Here is a 16,155-nt window from a genome sequence, read left to right as displayed (position 1 = left end):
TCAAGCCAGAAAATCAACAGAGCAATTCTATGTCTATGTAATTCGGAATGAAGATAAAACCTTGGACTTATAAGCATGGAGCTAATAATTAATGCCTTGGAAATGGATTACATCACCCAGAGGTTATGTTTTTAAGTGTAGAGATAGAATAATAAGGTCATACCTGAACTGTGATGCACTGGAGATTGTAAACCCAGGCAGAGGATTCTGCTGGCAAACGCTGCTGGGGAGGAGCATCCAGACAGGGAGGAGCAGGTTCTGATATCAGGATCCAGAGAGGAGAGGGTCCTCAGAATCTCAGGTGAGCCCCTCACCCAGACTGCTGCCAGGATGTCCAGGAAGATGGACAGTGGAAAGTGGCCATTAGGTTTTTCCCACAACAGTTCATCAGTGGCAAGAGAGAGGAGTTCTGGGGCAATCTGGTGGGAGAGCGAAGAGTGTAGGAGAAATGAAGAGGGAACCTCCAGTGACCACGGTGAAAGGCGCTATATGTTGACTTCATGGAAATTTAACTCTGAAGGGGCCCAGACACACTGGGCTCTTGAATACGGTTGGCCAAGGGATGTTAAGGATTTTTTTTTTTTTTTTTTTTTTTTTTTAGGCAGAATCTTGCTCTGTCACCCAGGCTGTAGTGCTGTAACTTGATCATAGCTCATTGCAGCCTCAACCTCTCAGACTCAAGCGCTCCTTCTACCTCAGCCTCCTGAGTAGCTGGGACCACAAGTCACCAGGCAGGAGAATGCAGTGACGCAATCTTGGCTCACTGCAACTTCCACCTACTGGGTTTTTGTGTCTCAGCCTCCCGAGTAGCTGAGACTATGGGCATGTGCCATCATGCCTGGCTCATTTTTGTATTTTTTAGGAGAGACGGGGTTTCATGATGATGGCCAGGCTGGTCTCAAACTCCTGACCTCAACTGATCCTCCTGCCTCAGCCTCTCAATGTGCTGGGATTACAGGTGTGAGCCACTGCACCCGGCCTCTCTCCTTTCTTAGCATGTTAATTATATTTCTTTTTTTACTTTTTTTAGTGGTTGCCCTAGAGTTTACAATATATATTTGCAACTAATCCAAGTCCACCTTCAAATAACGCTATACTACCTCACAGGTAATGCAGGTATCTTACAACAATAAAATCTTCCTAACTCCTGTCTCCCATTCCTTGTGTCATTCATGACACTTAAATGTAAGCTACAGTCATCAAATACATTGTTGCTACTACTATTTTGAATAAATTATCTGTTAGCTATATTAAGACTAAACAGAAAAGTTTTTAGTTTGTTTCTTCTTTCTCTGTTGCTCTTCTTTTCTTTCTGTAGATCTGAGTTTCTGACCTATATCATTCTCCTTTTCGCTGAAGAAATTCTTTTAACATTTCTTGCGAGGTAACTATACTGGAGACAACTTCTCTAACTGTTATATATGTGAGAAAGTATTTCTCCTTCAGCTTTTCCCCCAATTTTTTCTATTGTGGTAAATTACTCATAAAATTTACCGTTGTAACCATTTTTGAGTGTACAGGTCAGTGATATTAAGTACAAGCCTAATGTTATGCAGCCATCACCGCTGTCTAGCTCTGGAATCCGTTTCATCTTGTGAAACAGAAACTCTGTGCCTGCTGAACAGTATTGCCCATTCCCATCTCACCCCAGGCCCTGGCAACCACCATTCTACTTTCTGTCAATGACTGAGACTCCTCAACGTATTTCATGTGAGTGGAATCATACTGCGGCTTTCACTCAGCATAATGTCCTTAAGGTTCGTCCGTGTGGTAGCATGTGTTAGAATTTCCTGCCTTTCTAAGGCTGAATAATAGTCCATTGTATACATAGACCACATTTTGTGTATCCTTTCATGTGTGGATGAACACTTGGCTTGTTTCCATATTTTAGCTATTGTGAGTAATGCTGTTATGAAGATGGATGTACAGATATCTCTTTGAGAACCTGCTTTCAATTCTTTTGGGTATATGAAAGGAAAATAAATCTAAGGACCCAAAAATCACTAAGCCAAGGGAAAAGTCAAGCTGGGAACTATGTCAGGCAAATCTGCCTCCCATTTTATTCCTAAATAAGATAGCTACAAAGATTAAAAACAGCAGCCAGGCGTGGTGGCTCACGCTTGTAATCCCAGCACTTTGGGAGGCTGAGGTGGGCAGATCACTTCAGGTCAGGAGTTCCAGACCATCCTGGCCAACATGGTGAAACCCCGTCTCTACTAAAAATACGAAAATTAGCTGAATGTGGTGGTGTGCACCTGTAATCCCAGCTACTCAGGAGGCTGAGGCAGGAGACTGGCTTGAACCCGGGTGGTGGAGGTTGCAGTGAGCCGAAATCACACCACTGTACTCCAGCCTGACGACAGAGCCAGACTCTGTTTTAAAATAAATAAATAAATAAAAATAAAAAATTGGTTTTGGATTTTAGCAGTCCTGTTTTTCATTTCCAAGACATCTCTATCATTCCCCGAGCTCCCCTCTTCTTGTTCCAGAGAATTCTGTTCTGCTCTTAGGGATAAAGTGGGTTTGGAGGAAGGCGAATCTTTTGCTTTCTGCATTTTCTCTCATAGTTCTTTTTTGTTTATTTAGTCTTGGAACTTCCCATGAGACTCAGTGCTCAAATCTCTGGCTTTTCTTTCCTTTTTTTTTTTTTTTTTTTGAGATGGTGTCTCGCTCTGTCGCCCAGGCTGGAGTGCAGTGGCGCGATCTTGGCTCACTGCAAGCTCCGCCTCCCGGATTCACGCCATTCTCCTGCCTCAGCCTCCCGAGTAGCTGGGACTACAGGCGCCCGCCACCATGCCCGGCTAATTTTTTTGTATTTTTAGTAGAGATGGGGTTTCACCGTATTAGCCAGTATGGTCTCGATCTCCTGACGTCGTGATCTGCCCGCCTCTGCCTCCCAAAGTGCTGGGATTACAGGCGTGAGCCACCGCGCCCAGCCTTTTCTTTCTTTTTGATCCCTGTTTATAGGGGAGGCAGGCAGAGCTGCCCGGCACTCCTCTCTCCTTGTTAACTTGAGAAAGCCGGACACCCAGGTCTTGGAAGGTAGGCCTCCTGCCTCCAGGCGGCATCTCGGGCTGCAGGGCTGCAGTCTGGAGTGGGGACAGTCCCGGCTCCCATTTGGCTTCAGCTGCAGGGCTGCGGTCTGGAGTGGGGGCAGTACCGGCTCCCACTCGTCTTGGGCTGCAGGGCTGCGGTCTGGAGTGAGGGCAGTACTGGCTCCCACTCGTCTCGGGCTGCAGGGCTGTGGTCTGGAGTGGGGACGGTACCAGCTCCCACTGCTGTCCTGCCATGCTTGTTTGCAGCACACATCTCCTCATACCAGTGACGAGGCCACTGCTTGCCAGCCACTTGCCTTCTTCCTGCCAGGGTGTCCTGCTATGTTAGCCTCTGCTCTCCACTTCAAGAAGTGTCTCTAAAGATCTGGTCTGCAGATGACCTCTCTCCTGTTCTCAGTGCCACGTGGGGCCTCCCCAGCAGAGGCGGCTGGACACCTGGCCCTGGCTACTGGAGGCTGTCTGTGTAGCTGCCAGAGGGCGGCGGCAGCCTTCAGGAACCTCCCCTAGCCTCTGCCCTGTTCATTCCTTGCCGGAATGTCATGGGTCTCAGGATGTGCTGAGCTCAGAGACCCCATGGGGCAACTTGAGATGGGGGCTAAGGAAGGCCTCTTGGAGGAACCCTGAGGCGAGGTGGCCCTGGGGTAGAGTGGAGGAGGCCTTGAGCAGCAGGGGAGGGCGCTGCCCCCTGCTCTCTGCATCCCTGAATGAGTGGGGTGGGGCCTGCCCCCTGCTCTCTGCGTCCCTGAGTGAGTGGGGTGGGGGGCTGCCTCCTGCTCTCTGTGTCCCTGAGTGGGGCAGGGCCTGCCCCCTGCTCTCTGCGTCCCTGAGTGAGTGGGGTGGGGGGCTGCACCCTGCTCTCTGTGTCCCTGAGTGAGTGGGGCGGGGGCTGCCTCCTGCTCTCTGTGTCCCTGAGTGGGGCGGGGGCCTGCCCCCTGCTCTCTGCGTACCTGAGTGAGTGGGGTGGGGGCTGCACCTGCTTTGTGTGTCCCCAGCCTGCTAGGTGCCCCACAGGGGCCAGGATGCTGAGGAGGGAGAGGTCTTCACAGAGACAGGTGGCTCCTGTAGTAAGGAAGACAACACTGGCTTCCTGGGTGAACAGCAGGGCGGGGTCCTTAGGTCCCACCGTAGGTGCCCAGGCCCAGATGAGGTTCCTCAGTGGCCCCGAGGGGGCGCCCGGGACCCCCTGAATGGCCCAATGTCCTCCCGTCACCCTTGACCCTGGGCACCACCTTCCTTGGCCTGGAAACCCCAAGCTCCTTGATGCCCCCACCCCTTTCCCCGCCTGTACCGGGGAAAGCTGCTGCTGTCTCAGTCAGCCCTGAAGCCCCTCCTCCCCCAGCCCCTCTCACCCCTCCCTGTGATTCTTGCCAATCGCCCTGAGCCGGAGAAGGTGGGGGACTCTTGGAGAGATGGGGCCCTGGATCCCCAGCCCTGGGGTCCCCCACTCACGGGGTCAGATACGCGAACAAAGGCCAAGCGCCCTGCCAAGCGGTGTCCTGGATTGGGGTGGGCATGGGGGTTCGCCTCAGGTCCAGGCTCCGGGATGTCGTGCAGGACAGGGCATGGCTGCGGTGGGGGCACTGGCTGGAAGCTGGAACTCCCAGGCTCGAGGGCAGAAAGTGTGGCCAGGGCAGTGTGCTAGGAGGGCCGTGGCCCCATTGCCAGGCCGGCGCCTCCCTGGACGTCATTTGCAATGGAAGCCGCTTCCTGCCCATGTTGCCATGGTGTCCAGATGGCCTCGAGGAGCCTGGTTCAGAGGGTCTGCCCTGTGCCCTTGCCCCTCCTCTGCTGGCCAGGAATGGGTTGGGAGGGCAAAGAGGAGGCGAGGCTGGGGTGCCCAGCATGGAGACCCGAGTCCTTCCTGCTGGAGCCGGGCTGCAGCGCAGGGCAGGGGCCAGATGGGGCTGTTCTGCTGTCTGCACTGCCACCTTGATGTTCCATGCCCTAAGCTCATTTTATTTATTTTCTATTTTTATTTTTTAAAACAGGATCTCACTCTGTTGCCCAGGCTGGAGTGCAGTGGTTCGATCACAGCTCATTGAAGCCTCCAACTGGGCTTGAGGTATCCTCCCACCTCAGCCTCATGTGTATTGGGGACCACAGGTATGCGCCACCATGCCCAGCTAATTCTTTATTATTTTATTTTTGTAGAGACTGGGTCTTGCTATGTTGCCCAGGCTGGTCTTGAACTCCTGGCTCAAGTGATCTGCCCACCTCAGCCTCTCAAAATGTTAGGATTACAGGTGTGAGCCACCTTGCCTGTGCTTGGCTCTTCCCAAGCATATCTCAAAAGCCAGGAAACAGGCCCTGAGTGGATGGAACTCGGGGTCACTGGGCTAGCCACAGCCCTCAGAGGACCCTATCTGTGTGCCCCCTAACATGGGCTCTTGGTCCACACCCACCCAGGCTGCCTGTCAGGGTCTGCTCCCTCTCCAGCCCTCAGAGCTGCCCTATGTGGAGGGTTGGGGGTTCCAGAAAACCTGGCAGAAAGGGCCGTGGGCCCTGGCATGGGCACTACCCTTCATGTCCTCCCAGGGCCTGGGCTGTGGCCTGAGGTGTGAGTGCTCCTTTGCCTCAGGAGGGGAAGAGGTGCATGGTGGCCTTCGGTCAGGGCCCATGGGGCTCCAAGGTGGTCTTGGGCCTCCCAGGTTCCCCTAGACTCACAGCCAAGAGGACGGGTCTGCGGGGGGCTGTGTGAGGGATGCGGTGGCCTGCAGAGTGCCCCACCCTGTCCAGGGCCAGGGTGGCAAGTGGACACATGCCCCGAGTGCCAGGCAGCCTCCCCTGCCTTCCCACCCTGTGGGGCACCCCCGAGGGGACAGAGAACAGATGAGGGCTGGGTCCTGGGAACAGGGTGTGGGGGAAGGGCAGAGTGCTGGGGATGCTGAGCCCATGACCTCCCTGTCCCTGGGGCCTTCCCATGTCAGAGGTGAGGCTCAGAGAGGGAAGGGCTCACCCTTTGTCTGTCCCATCCCTAGCATGGCTAAGCCGCTCCCAGGGTGTGGGTAATGGCAGGCCATTTGTCTCCCTCCTGGGTGAGTCTCTGGACACGGCTTTTCACATTTTTTATTTAGGAATCAGAGAGAGATAAGAATGCCACCTCTCATGGACAATGTGGCCCCAGTAAATGACTGTCAGCCGGGGTGTCCAGGGCTCCAAGGCCCCAGGAGGTGGCCATGCTGGGGTGTCAGGCTCCTGGCTCCAGGGTTGCCGGGGCTGAACTGAACATGCTTACCCCCGCCCAGGCCCAGTCTCCTCCCTGTGAGGAGCCCACCGGCTTGGCCAGTCCACCTTCTTGGCACTCCCTGCCCACCTGTCCCTTCTAGTCTGACAGTGGAGCCTGGGGAGACAGCGTGGCGAGCGCCTGATGGTTGGTGCCAAGGTCATCTCCCAGGTCCTTGCTGGAGCCAAGAGCCAGGACTCCTTACCTGTCCCCTTCGCTGCCCCGTGCCCGCCCAGCACCTGCTGGGGACTAGGCTGCCTATTAGAGCAGGAAACACAGTGCTGGGCTGTGAGCTCCAGGGCCTGTCTCTGTGCCCCAATATCAGGCTCCTGAGTTGAGAGAGAGACGGGGGGGGGGGTGGGTGGGGAGCAGGTGAGGAGCGGCAGTCCCCCTGGAATCCCTCCATGGCCGCCCCTCGGTCTCTGGGACTTGTGTGCGGCAGGTACGGGCTGGAGCTGTGGTGCAGTTCCCAGTTTCACCACCAGATGGCACTGCGCCCCTGCAGACGCAGTGCCCAGAGCAGGCCAAGTGGTTCGGGAGCTGCAGCTGGAGCATCCAGCAGGGGAAGCTCTGGGAGGGCAGGGGCAGTGCTGGGGGGAGCCCCCTCCCCACTTGGATCCGAAGTTCCCATGGGGTCTAGGGCAGGGGCTTGCCGGGTAGACAGAAGTTCCCTTGCTGAGTCTAGGGTGTCTATCCCACATTTCACATGGAGACAAATCATCCCGGCCACCCCAGCACTGTCCCAGGGCGGTTTGCCACCCCTCCCAAGGGGCAGGGCTCCTGTCTTGGGGCCTTCCCAAGCATAGTAGCCTTCGGGCAGCACTGGCCTGGCCCCAGGTTGTCCCACTTGTCAGTGGGCAGCTGGGGCTGGGGGAGGGGTCCCAGCTCCTGTCCAAGGTCACAATTGCCCCTGGCCAGGGTGTGGCAGCCGCTGTGGCCTGGGTCAGTGAGGCCGTGGACAGAGAGTGGCCCGGGAGTAGGCACTACTCTCAGCTAAGAGACAGCCCATCTGGAGGAAGAACCAGGAGCCAGAGGGATGGCCGGGTTCCCAGCATGCAGGAGGCCAGCTTAGGGTCAGCAGGGGCCCCCTGCAGGTACTCCAAGAGGCAAACCAAACCACATGAAGAGTCACCTGAGAGGGAATGATGGAGGCTGGGGAGGTGGAGCCCCCACCTCCAACTGATGTCTCGGCCCACAGCAGGGGAGGGCGGGAGGCTGGTCCTGGCTCTGCCCTGGGAGATGCCACCTGGGCCTTGGTCTGGGGCGGAGGGCGGCCGGGAGGCTGGATATGGCCACTGCTCTGGAGTGACCACACCATTTCCACCCTGCTTGCCTCATTCTTCTCATGGGGGCCTCAAGGGGACACACCAGAGGTTTACTGGGCACAGGGCAGAGGAGGGATCTCAGCGCTGGCCTTCTGGGGCCCTGTGTCCACTCTGCCCTTTTCTGTTCTGGACTTGGGCTGGGGCCTCTGCCCTCCCCCAGGCCTGGAGACAGAGCCCTTTTGAGGGCCCTCAGGCCCAACAAGCCTGTTCCTTGGAGCCAGGCTGTGGGCTGGGTGTATCCTGGTGGGATGGGAGATCTGGGACGTGGGGTGGGAGTGGGGCTGGGAGCAGGTTGAGGTTGATGCCTCAGGCTCTGTGGAATGGGACTGGGATGGCTGCAGACCCTGGGCTTTGGGGTCTGAGCCCAGCCCTGTCCCCAGGCAGGCTGCCCCCTGGCTGCCCTGGATTCCCATGTTGGTTGGAGTTTCGATGAGAGGTTCTGGGGCCTCCTTTGCTTCTGTCCAGGACACACAGCTGAGAAGTCACGGTCTGCTGCCTGACTGTGGGGGTTTCAAGCCCCACTGGAGCATCCAGGCAGGCCCTTGGGCGGCAGGGCCTCTTGGGGGCAGGAGGGGACCCTGGGAAGTTGGCAACCAGGCCAGGGAGGGAGAGAAGGCAGGAGCACAGTTGTGGGTGTAGGCACCCACCCCGTCCCGAACTGTGTTCCTCCCAGCCCACCCCACTCCAGCCCTCTGGGCCGGCTGCCAAGGGGTGCTGCTTGAGGCCACCTGTCTCCTCAGAAGAAGGTCTCACCTTCAGAGCCAGCCTTTGAGGGTCCTGGGTGACCTCAGCCTGTTGCCCTTGACCCTGAGTTCTCCTAGATCAAGTGGGAGGCCACTCTTTGGGCCTCAGTTCTCCCATTCCCAGGGAGCAGGTCCTCTGTCCCCTGACAGCACCCTTGCTCGCTGTGCAGCCACCACTGCCAGGGTTCTGACCAGGCGGATGTTCCCCAGGGGGTGGCTCTGGGCCCTCAGGCAACCGGCCACGCTGGGAGGGGCAGTGGTTTGCACGTGAATAGTGTCACTCGGGTCCTTTGCTTGAAGTTGGCTCTGCTGAGTGCAGCCTGCAGACATTTTCAGAAACTCAGTCCACAGGCTGGAGGCTTCTGCTTCCCCACAACCCAAAGAGCCCCCAGCCAGCCAGAGAGCCACGAGAACCCAGCCGCTAGCAACTGCCAGCAGGAAACCCACTATCAGCCGCTCACAGATGGACAGCCCATCCTGGCAGCTGGCCCCACCTCCCCGCCCCTCTGCTGACCAACCCAGCAGCTCCTTGGGTGGGTGTGGCCAGCCTGCTGCCCCCACCTGCTCCCAGACCCTGTGCCAGGCGGTACCTTGCCTCAGCGGGGCCTCGCCTCCCCCAGAGCTGCTCTGCTGCCTGACCTTGTGATGTCTTGGGTCCTCTGGGCACTGGCTCAATCGGGTGGGGTCAGCTTTGGCCAGCAGGTGGGGGGCAGGTGGGTAAATCCTCCCTCTCTACCATCTCCGCTTCCTTCCTCCTGCCTGACTTCCCTGCCTTTTCCCCACTCTGGCTCCAGGGTTGCACTGCTCAGAAAGCTGTCGCTGCCCGGCTGCGCACAAGCCTGATTTTCTTGGGAGTCTAGGCTGAGATTCTGACTGGCCCTCCCACCAATCACCCACACCACCACCCAGCTAGCCAGCAACAGGGCCAGGAGTGGTCAGGAGGGGGCCCACCTGATCACCCACCCGGCGCCTCCAGTTGGCCAACTCTGCCCGCTCAGGGCCGTGAGCTGGAGGTGCCAGGAGCCTCCCGGGAGGCAGTGTGAGGCATTCTTCTTAATAAGTCCCGCATCAATGATAAAGGGCAGTATCAGCCCCTCGCTGATGCGCAGTGAGCGGCTCACCATACTGGGGAGACGTTTAATTTATCTCAGGAACTGGGCGCAAGTTATAAAAATGGTAATTTCTTGGAGATTCAATTACGTGTTTTCATTGTTACCCTCAGTAATCAAGGAAACGATTTTTTCTAAAAGGCTGTTGGATGATACTGATCTCAGGAGAGGATCTGGGCCAGGTGGGGGCTTTGGGGATGAAGAGGAGGGCAGTGTCTGCTGGGGGCAGGCAGGGCAAGTGGAGCTGAGCAGTCCAGCCCACCAGCTGTCCCAGCCCTCCAGCTCCTCCAGTCCTCTCTGGCCTCAGTCTTCCCATCTGCCGATGGGGCCATCTCTGGTAGGGAGGGTCTGGCAGGGGCTGATGTAGTGAGGCATGGCTCCTGGGACGTGAGGGTGGCTGTGAGGGTAGCAGCATCCCTGCCCCTCCCTGCCTGGTGCCCGAGCAGTCTCGTCCATCTCCTGAGGGCTCTGCAGGGCATAGAGAGGGGTTCCTCGTGGAGTGCGGACCTGATTTTTTTCCCCAAGTGATGTCTTGGCTCTAAATAACATCTCCAGGATGAATGGTGCCGGTCCCCAACAGCACCGGGTGATTGGGAAAAGGGTTTTATGGCCCCGTGGGTGAAACTGAACTTGCATCCGAGCTGTATTTCCAAGATGGGATTTTCTTCCCTGGGAGAGGCGGCACATTCCACGCTAATTATAATGGCAGTTCCTCGACATTCATCACCCATAGTGAGGGGGACACCTGTCTGGGGCACAGGGGCAGGGTGTCCCTAGGGTCACCTCCAAGCCCCCTAATCTCAGCAGACCCTGAGTGGCTGCTTCTAGGAGATGCGCCCTCACCCAGTGCAGGGCCAGGGAAGGGCGAGGCGGGAGGCCCCAGGGAATGAACGCGCTCTAGCTGGGCTGCACCAGGGAGGAGGCTGGAAGGAGGCCTCAGGCTGAGGGTAGGACCCAGCTAGTGTTTGCCCAGGGACCCACAGGCCCCTTGCTGAGCAGACTCCGGCGAGGGGCCTGGCCCATCTTGTTGCAAGAGGCTGGAGTCCTGGGCTGAGATGGGCAGTTGACCTTGGATCTGACTCTGTCGCCCCTGAAATTCCTTTTACCCCAACTCAGGCTCCTGCAGCCCAGCACAGTGCCCAGCCAGGATGGGCAGGAGGAAGCCCTTCCTCCGATGGGCCCTCACCACGCCCTGTCTGAGGGGCCTCGAGCCCCAGGGCTCTTGTTTCAGCACTGGGCCGTGGAGATTCGGGGACTATGGGAGTTTGGGGATCTCGGTGGCTGAGGGCCGTGCTCATGGAGGACTCCTTGAGTTCGGAAGATTAGGCCCACCTTCTGCACAGCCAGTAGGTCGTTGTCACGGGGACACTGACTACCAGTACCAACCTCCATCCCCCGCCGGGGGCACGTGCCTTTATCACCCATTTCCCAGGTGAGGACAGGGGCTAAAAGAGGGGCAGGGTTCCTGAGGTCACACAGCAGGTGAGCAACAGAGCCAGTGAGGGCCTGGAGGTGTCCTGCCAGGGGCTGAGGTGTGCCCACATTCAGGAATCCAGGGGTCCGTGGGCCAGGGCCCTGCCAAGAGTTGGGGGCTGGGGGAGGGAAGGGGACATTGCCAACCCTGCAGCCCCTGCCCTGGGGGGTAGGAGGGAGATGCCCCTCCGGGGGCCCGAGGGCAGGGTGGGCCCATGCCGTTCCCTCCCACCTGCCACGGTGAGCCTGACAGGAATGGGGATGGAGCCTGGCATCCCGAGGGAACCTCCTGGAGTAATCACTCCACATGCTCGCGGTAAATACTGGGCCCTTCTTCCCCTCCCAGTAAATGAATTTATTTACTTTTAACTAAGATTAAATGTTCTCTGTGAGTTCAAGATGCTGACTGGCCTGTCAGGCTCAGTCCACGCTCTGCTTTTCCTGCCTCCGGGGACCACCCCCAGGCAGGGAGGGACCAGGCAGCCCTGGGGAAGCAGATAAGTTGTTTCTCCAGGAAACTCTAGGAGGAGAATCCATTTACATCATCACCACTGTCACCATGAGCATGGCCATAACCACCATCATGGCCAGCTCCACCAGCACCACATCACCACCAGCACTACCACCATCACCATGATCACCACCACCATCACCATCACCATGATCACCAGCATCACCACCACCATCACCACCATCACCATGATCACCAGCATCACCACCACCATCACCACCATCACCATGATCACCAGCATCACCACCACCATCACCATCACACCACCACCACCACCATGATCACCAGCATCACCACCACCATGATCACCACCACCACCACCATGATCACCAGCATCACCACCACCACCATCACCACCACCATCACCATGATCACCACCACCACCACCATGATCACCAGCATCACCACCACCACCATCACCACCACCATGATCACCAGCATCACCACCACCACCATCACCACCACCATGATCACCACCACCATCACCATGATCACCAGCATCACCACCACCATGATCACCACCACCATCACCATGATCACCAGCATCACCACCACCATGATCACCACCACCACCACCATGATCACCAGCATCACCACCACCACCATCACCACCACCATGATCACCACCATCACCACCATGATCACCAGCATCACCACCACCATGATCACCACCACCACCACCATGATCACCAGCATCACCACCACCACCATCACCACCACCATGATCACCACCACCATCACCATGATCACCAGCATCACCACCACGACTACCACCATCACCACCACAGCCTCCATCACCTCCACCATCACCACCTCCATCACTACCTCTATCGCCACCACCATCACCATCACTACCACCATCACTATGGTCACTGTGACTGAGCCCATCCTCACTACTGTCATCAGCACTGTCATAGCACCATGCTGACAAGCCCACAGTGGGTTTGAGGGCTGCCATTGCTTGGGACTAGTTCCTCAGGTACAGGAGGCTCCACGCTGGTCTGATTGCATTGGAGGGGATGCCTGACAAGGCTCTTTATGGGGTGCGCATTGTGGAGTGGGGAGGGGGAGGCTAGGGCGGGTCTCCAGGACTTCATGCCATGGGCATTCTCCCCGGCCGCCTTCTGTCTCAGCAGCACCCTTCGCTTCTCCTTGACTGAGCTGGAGCAGAGGAAGCAGGCAGGGGTGGGCGGAGGGGCAGGGGCAGCCACAACCACCTCCACCTAGGCTGGAGCACAGTCTCCGAGCCTCCCTAAAGTGAGGGGCCACCCAGAGGAGGCACCTAACCATTCTCCCCTCCAGACTCCATCCAGTGCTTGGATAGCCAGCGGGGCAGCTTGGGGATGGGGCTGGGCACTCAGCCAAAGGGGCCTGAGGGCATGCCGTGTGTAGAGCGTGCTCCCATGAGGTGGTGAGCCTGCTGCACTGGTCTCCTGCCCCGAGCCTTGGCTTGCTCATCTATGAACGGGTGACATGGTGCCTGCTGCACAGCAGGCCACAGGGGCAGAGCGACAGGACATAGTGAGGGGCGGTAAAGTGCTGCCTGGTAAGAGAGCTGTGGGCTGGCCTCAAAGGGTAGCCTGTGTCCTCTCGCTGAGAATAGTGGGAAGCGAGCTGCGAGCTTGGGCCCGCAGTAGTGGTCTTAGGCTGCCGTGGTCACATAATGCCACCTCCCAGCGCCTGCGGCATCACCCCTGGGCTCCACAGCCCCAGCCAGCCATCCGTGTGGCCCATCCTGTCCTCTCCGGGCCCCTGGGTGTGCACCCAATGGAGGGTCTCCTGTCTGCTGTGGCTCCCTGAGGCTGCTGGTCACAGAGCTGATGAGGACACTGGAGACCGCTGCGCGGCTGGGCGGGGGCCCTGCGGGAGTGCAGCAGCCTGGGATCTGCAGCTGGGGCTGACCTAGCACAGCAGGCCACTGGTGCCACCTCTCACGTGGCAGATGCTTCACAGCCTCCCACTGCAATCTCGGCAGGTCTCGGTGCCAGGGCGGCCCCATCCTGGGGGCCATTGAGGACCTGCATCGGCCACAGGGCTCGCAAGCATCGGCACCCCAGGGCCCGGTGGGAGCATCTGGAGGGAGGGTTCAGTCACCCAGGCCTGCCCAGAGCTCTGCTCAGGGCCCAGGATGAACTGATGGGGGCAGTCTGCAGGTGGTGCCAGCGAGAGTGGGGGCTCCCCACAACAGGGGGGCGCTAGCCAGCCTCACCCAGAGCAGGGAGGGCATGTGTGGAGATGCAGGAAACCTCTCCCATGTCCAGGAAATATTATTAACAATTAAAAATTTTAAATCTTGGTGACATTCCCAATGCCCAGATAATTAATATAAGAGCAGAAAATAATTAATTATTAATAACTGCACTGAATAGTTTTCAAAGTAATTGTGATAAAGAGAATGTTAAATGAAAACTCATCAAAATTGCTGAGGCCCTGCACAGTGAGGGCACCTTGGTGCTGGGGGTGGCCACATCGACTGGGCCGAGACTGGCCCCCAAGGCCCACTGTGTCCTGGTGCCACGTATTAGGGGTTGTTACCCATACTTGGAGTGTGAGAACCCCCCCACAACACACACGGGGTGAGGACCCTTCACGCACATGTAAAGGCGGGGGTCTCTCTTAGTACTGGGCCAGGTGGGCAGAGACTCTCTCTCTTCCTGCCTCACTGGGATAGTAGATGGCCGTGGGGTTGGCTCAGGAGTCTGCCCTGTGCCTGCAGGTGTCCTGGATATCTGGGCTAGTGGGTGGGGTTATTGTCTGCCCCATGAGCCAGTCTCTGGTTCTTCTATTGCCGCAGACCCTCCAGGCCTTGGGTGAACCCCCTCCACCATCCAACTTGACCTGCCATGTTCCCAGGATCTAGCCCAGGGCTACTTCATCCACCAATTCTCACTAAAGTGTGAGTGGCTGCTTGGCACTACCGTAATCTTTGCCGCCTCACGTGTTTATTGGTGTGAAGCCTTCAGCTGCAGCGGGATGAAGAGGACTATCCCAGGCAGAGCAGGCCTGCTCCCTCCACCCTCAGGCTACTGACTCTGCAGCTCTGGACAGTGGCTGGGAGCTGCCAGGAGCCCAGGTAGGAGCAGGACCTGGGGACCTACTCCCCCTCACATAAGCCGGTTTCTCTGATCCTGGTTCCTTGCCCTGTCTGGCCTGCCTTCCAACTGACACCACCATGTGGCTCCCTCACCTCATTGAGCAGGACTGTTGCGGTAAACTGAGGAACGGAGAGACCAATATGAGAGAAACAGGAGGATTGTTTGTTTTAGGTACGGACCGGCTCAGTGGATTCATATCCAAGAAGCTGAGCATTAAACAAAGACAGATTGGGGGTTTTTATGAGTGGACTTACAATAAATAAAAGAACTTACAATAAATTAATCATGTGATAGGTCGCATAATCTATAGCACAGCATAACTTGTGGCCTTGCATAGCCGGTGGCCTTGTAGCTGCATTGAAAGAAAAACAAGAACTGGCTAATTACAGACATTTGTAAAACATAATCATGCATTTGGACCCATTCCACAGATGGAGAAGATGAGGCACAGGAATGGCGTAAATGACTTCCTCTGTGTTGTACATGCAGTAGGTGCTAGATTCTGGCACCAAAGCCAGTGCTTTGTCCTCCTCCCCTTTCCTCAGTTGCTTTCCTCTTTTTACCTGCCCCAAAGACTGTAATCTCTAACATGACCGTAAGAAAGAGAATGGAAAGGATTTCTTATTAAATGTATAAAGAGAGATAATGCCATTTGAATAACGTTTTATGTTCCCTGGTCCCAGTTTTTCTAACCAATAAAGTTTTTACTCTTCCCTCATTTCTTTTTTTTTTTTTTTTTTTTTTTTTGAGGCAGAGTCTCAGCCTGTCACCCAGGCTGGAGTGCAGTGGTGCAACCTCAGCTCACTGCAACCTTCGCCACCCGGGCTCAAGTGATTCTTATGCCTCAGCTTCCCGAGTAGCTGGGATAACAGGTGCCTGCCACCATGCCCGGCTAATTTTTTTTTTTAGTAGAGACAGGGTTTCACCATATTGCCCAGGGTGGTCTCGAACTCCTGAGCTCAGGCAATTCACCCACCTCAGACTCCCAAAGTGCTGGGATTACAGGCATGAGCCACCACTCCTGACCCTTCTTTCTCTCCCTTCTTTCTTCATCTTTCATCCTTCCCCTTCTCCCTTCCTCCTCCTCTTTCTTCTCCTCCTCCTCTTTTTCTCCACCTCCCCTCCCCTCACCCCATCCATTCCCGTTTTCTCCCCTCCCCTCCCCTCCCTCTGAAGGTAGAGAGCTTTCCTCTGAAACACCTTGAGCTGTTTTTGCTCTTATACATGGCTTACAACGGTTTCCATCTTCCCGTGGGTCACAGGTTCACTGGTATTTAGTGAACAAGTTCTGAGCACTTTGAAATTTGAAATATGCTAATGCTCACTGTTCTGTGAGCTTTAGATGCAGAATTTTGTTTAAACCTCATAAAACTTCGCAAGTGAGATACTTTCCCTCTTCACATTTTACAGATGAGAAAAATGAGCCTTAGGTTAAGTAAACTGCCCAAGGTCACACAGCTAGTTAGTGGCAGAGCTGGGAATCAAAGCCAGGCACTCAGGTGCCAGAGCCTACAGGCTTCACCCTGGGCCTTCAAAAGATGAAACCTCACACCCTGCTTAGCAAGTGGGACATTTATATTTCATTTCACCTGAAGAACGTGTGCCCCAAACGGCATGGGG

General features: G+C 56.4%; 1 protein-coding gene across 1 annotated transcript in view; it reads right to left on the bottom strand.

The window, feature by feature from the left end:
• Window positions 1-9,930: 9,930 nt before the first annotated feature.
• LOC134761150 (uncharacterized) overlaps window positions 9,931-16,155 on the bottom strand; it is a 34,853-nt gene continuing 28,628 nt past the window's right edge. Inside the window, exon 4 of the mRNA XM_063722758.1 lies at window positions 9,931-14,887. Coding sequence (XP_063578828.1) covers window positions 11,699-12,355 — 657 coding nt within the window. The 5' untranslated portion in view covers window positions 12,356-14,887 and the 3' untranslated portion in view covers window positions 9,931-11,698. The remainder of the gene's footprint in view (window positions 14,888-16,155) is intronic.

Source organism: Pongo abelii, chromosome 23, assembly GCF_028885655.2.
Source record: "Pongo abelii isolate AG06213 chromosome 23, NHGRI_mPonAbe1-v2.0_pri, whole genome shotgun sequence".
Lineage (NCBI taxonomy): Eukaryota > Metazoa > Chordata > Mammalia > Primates > Hominidae > Pongo > Pongo abelii.
The sequence above is the reverse complement of the archived record's forward strand: the minus strand, read 5'-3'. Positions and strand labels throughout refer to the sequence as shown.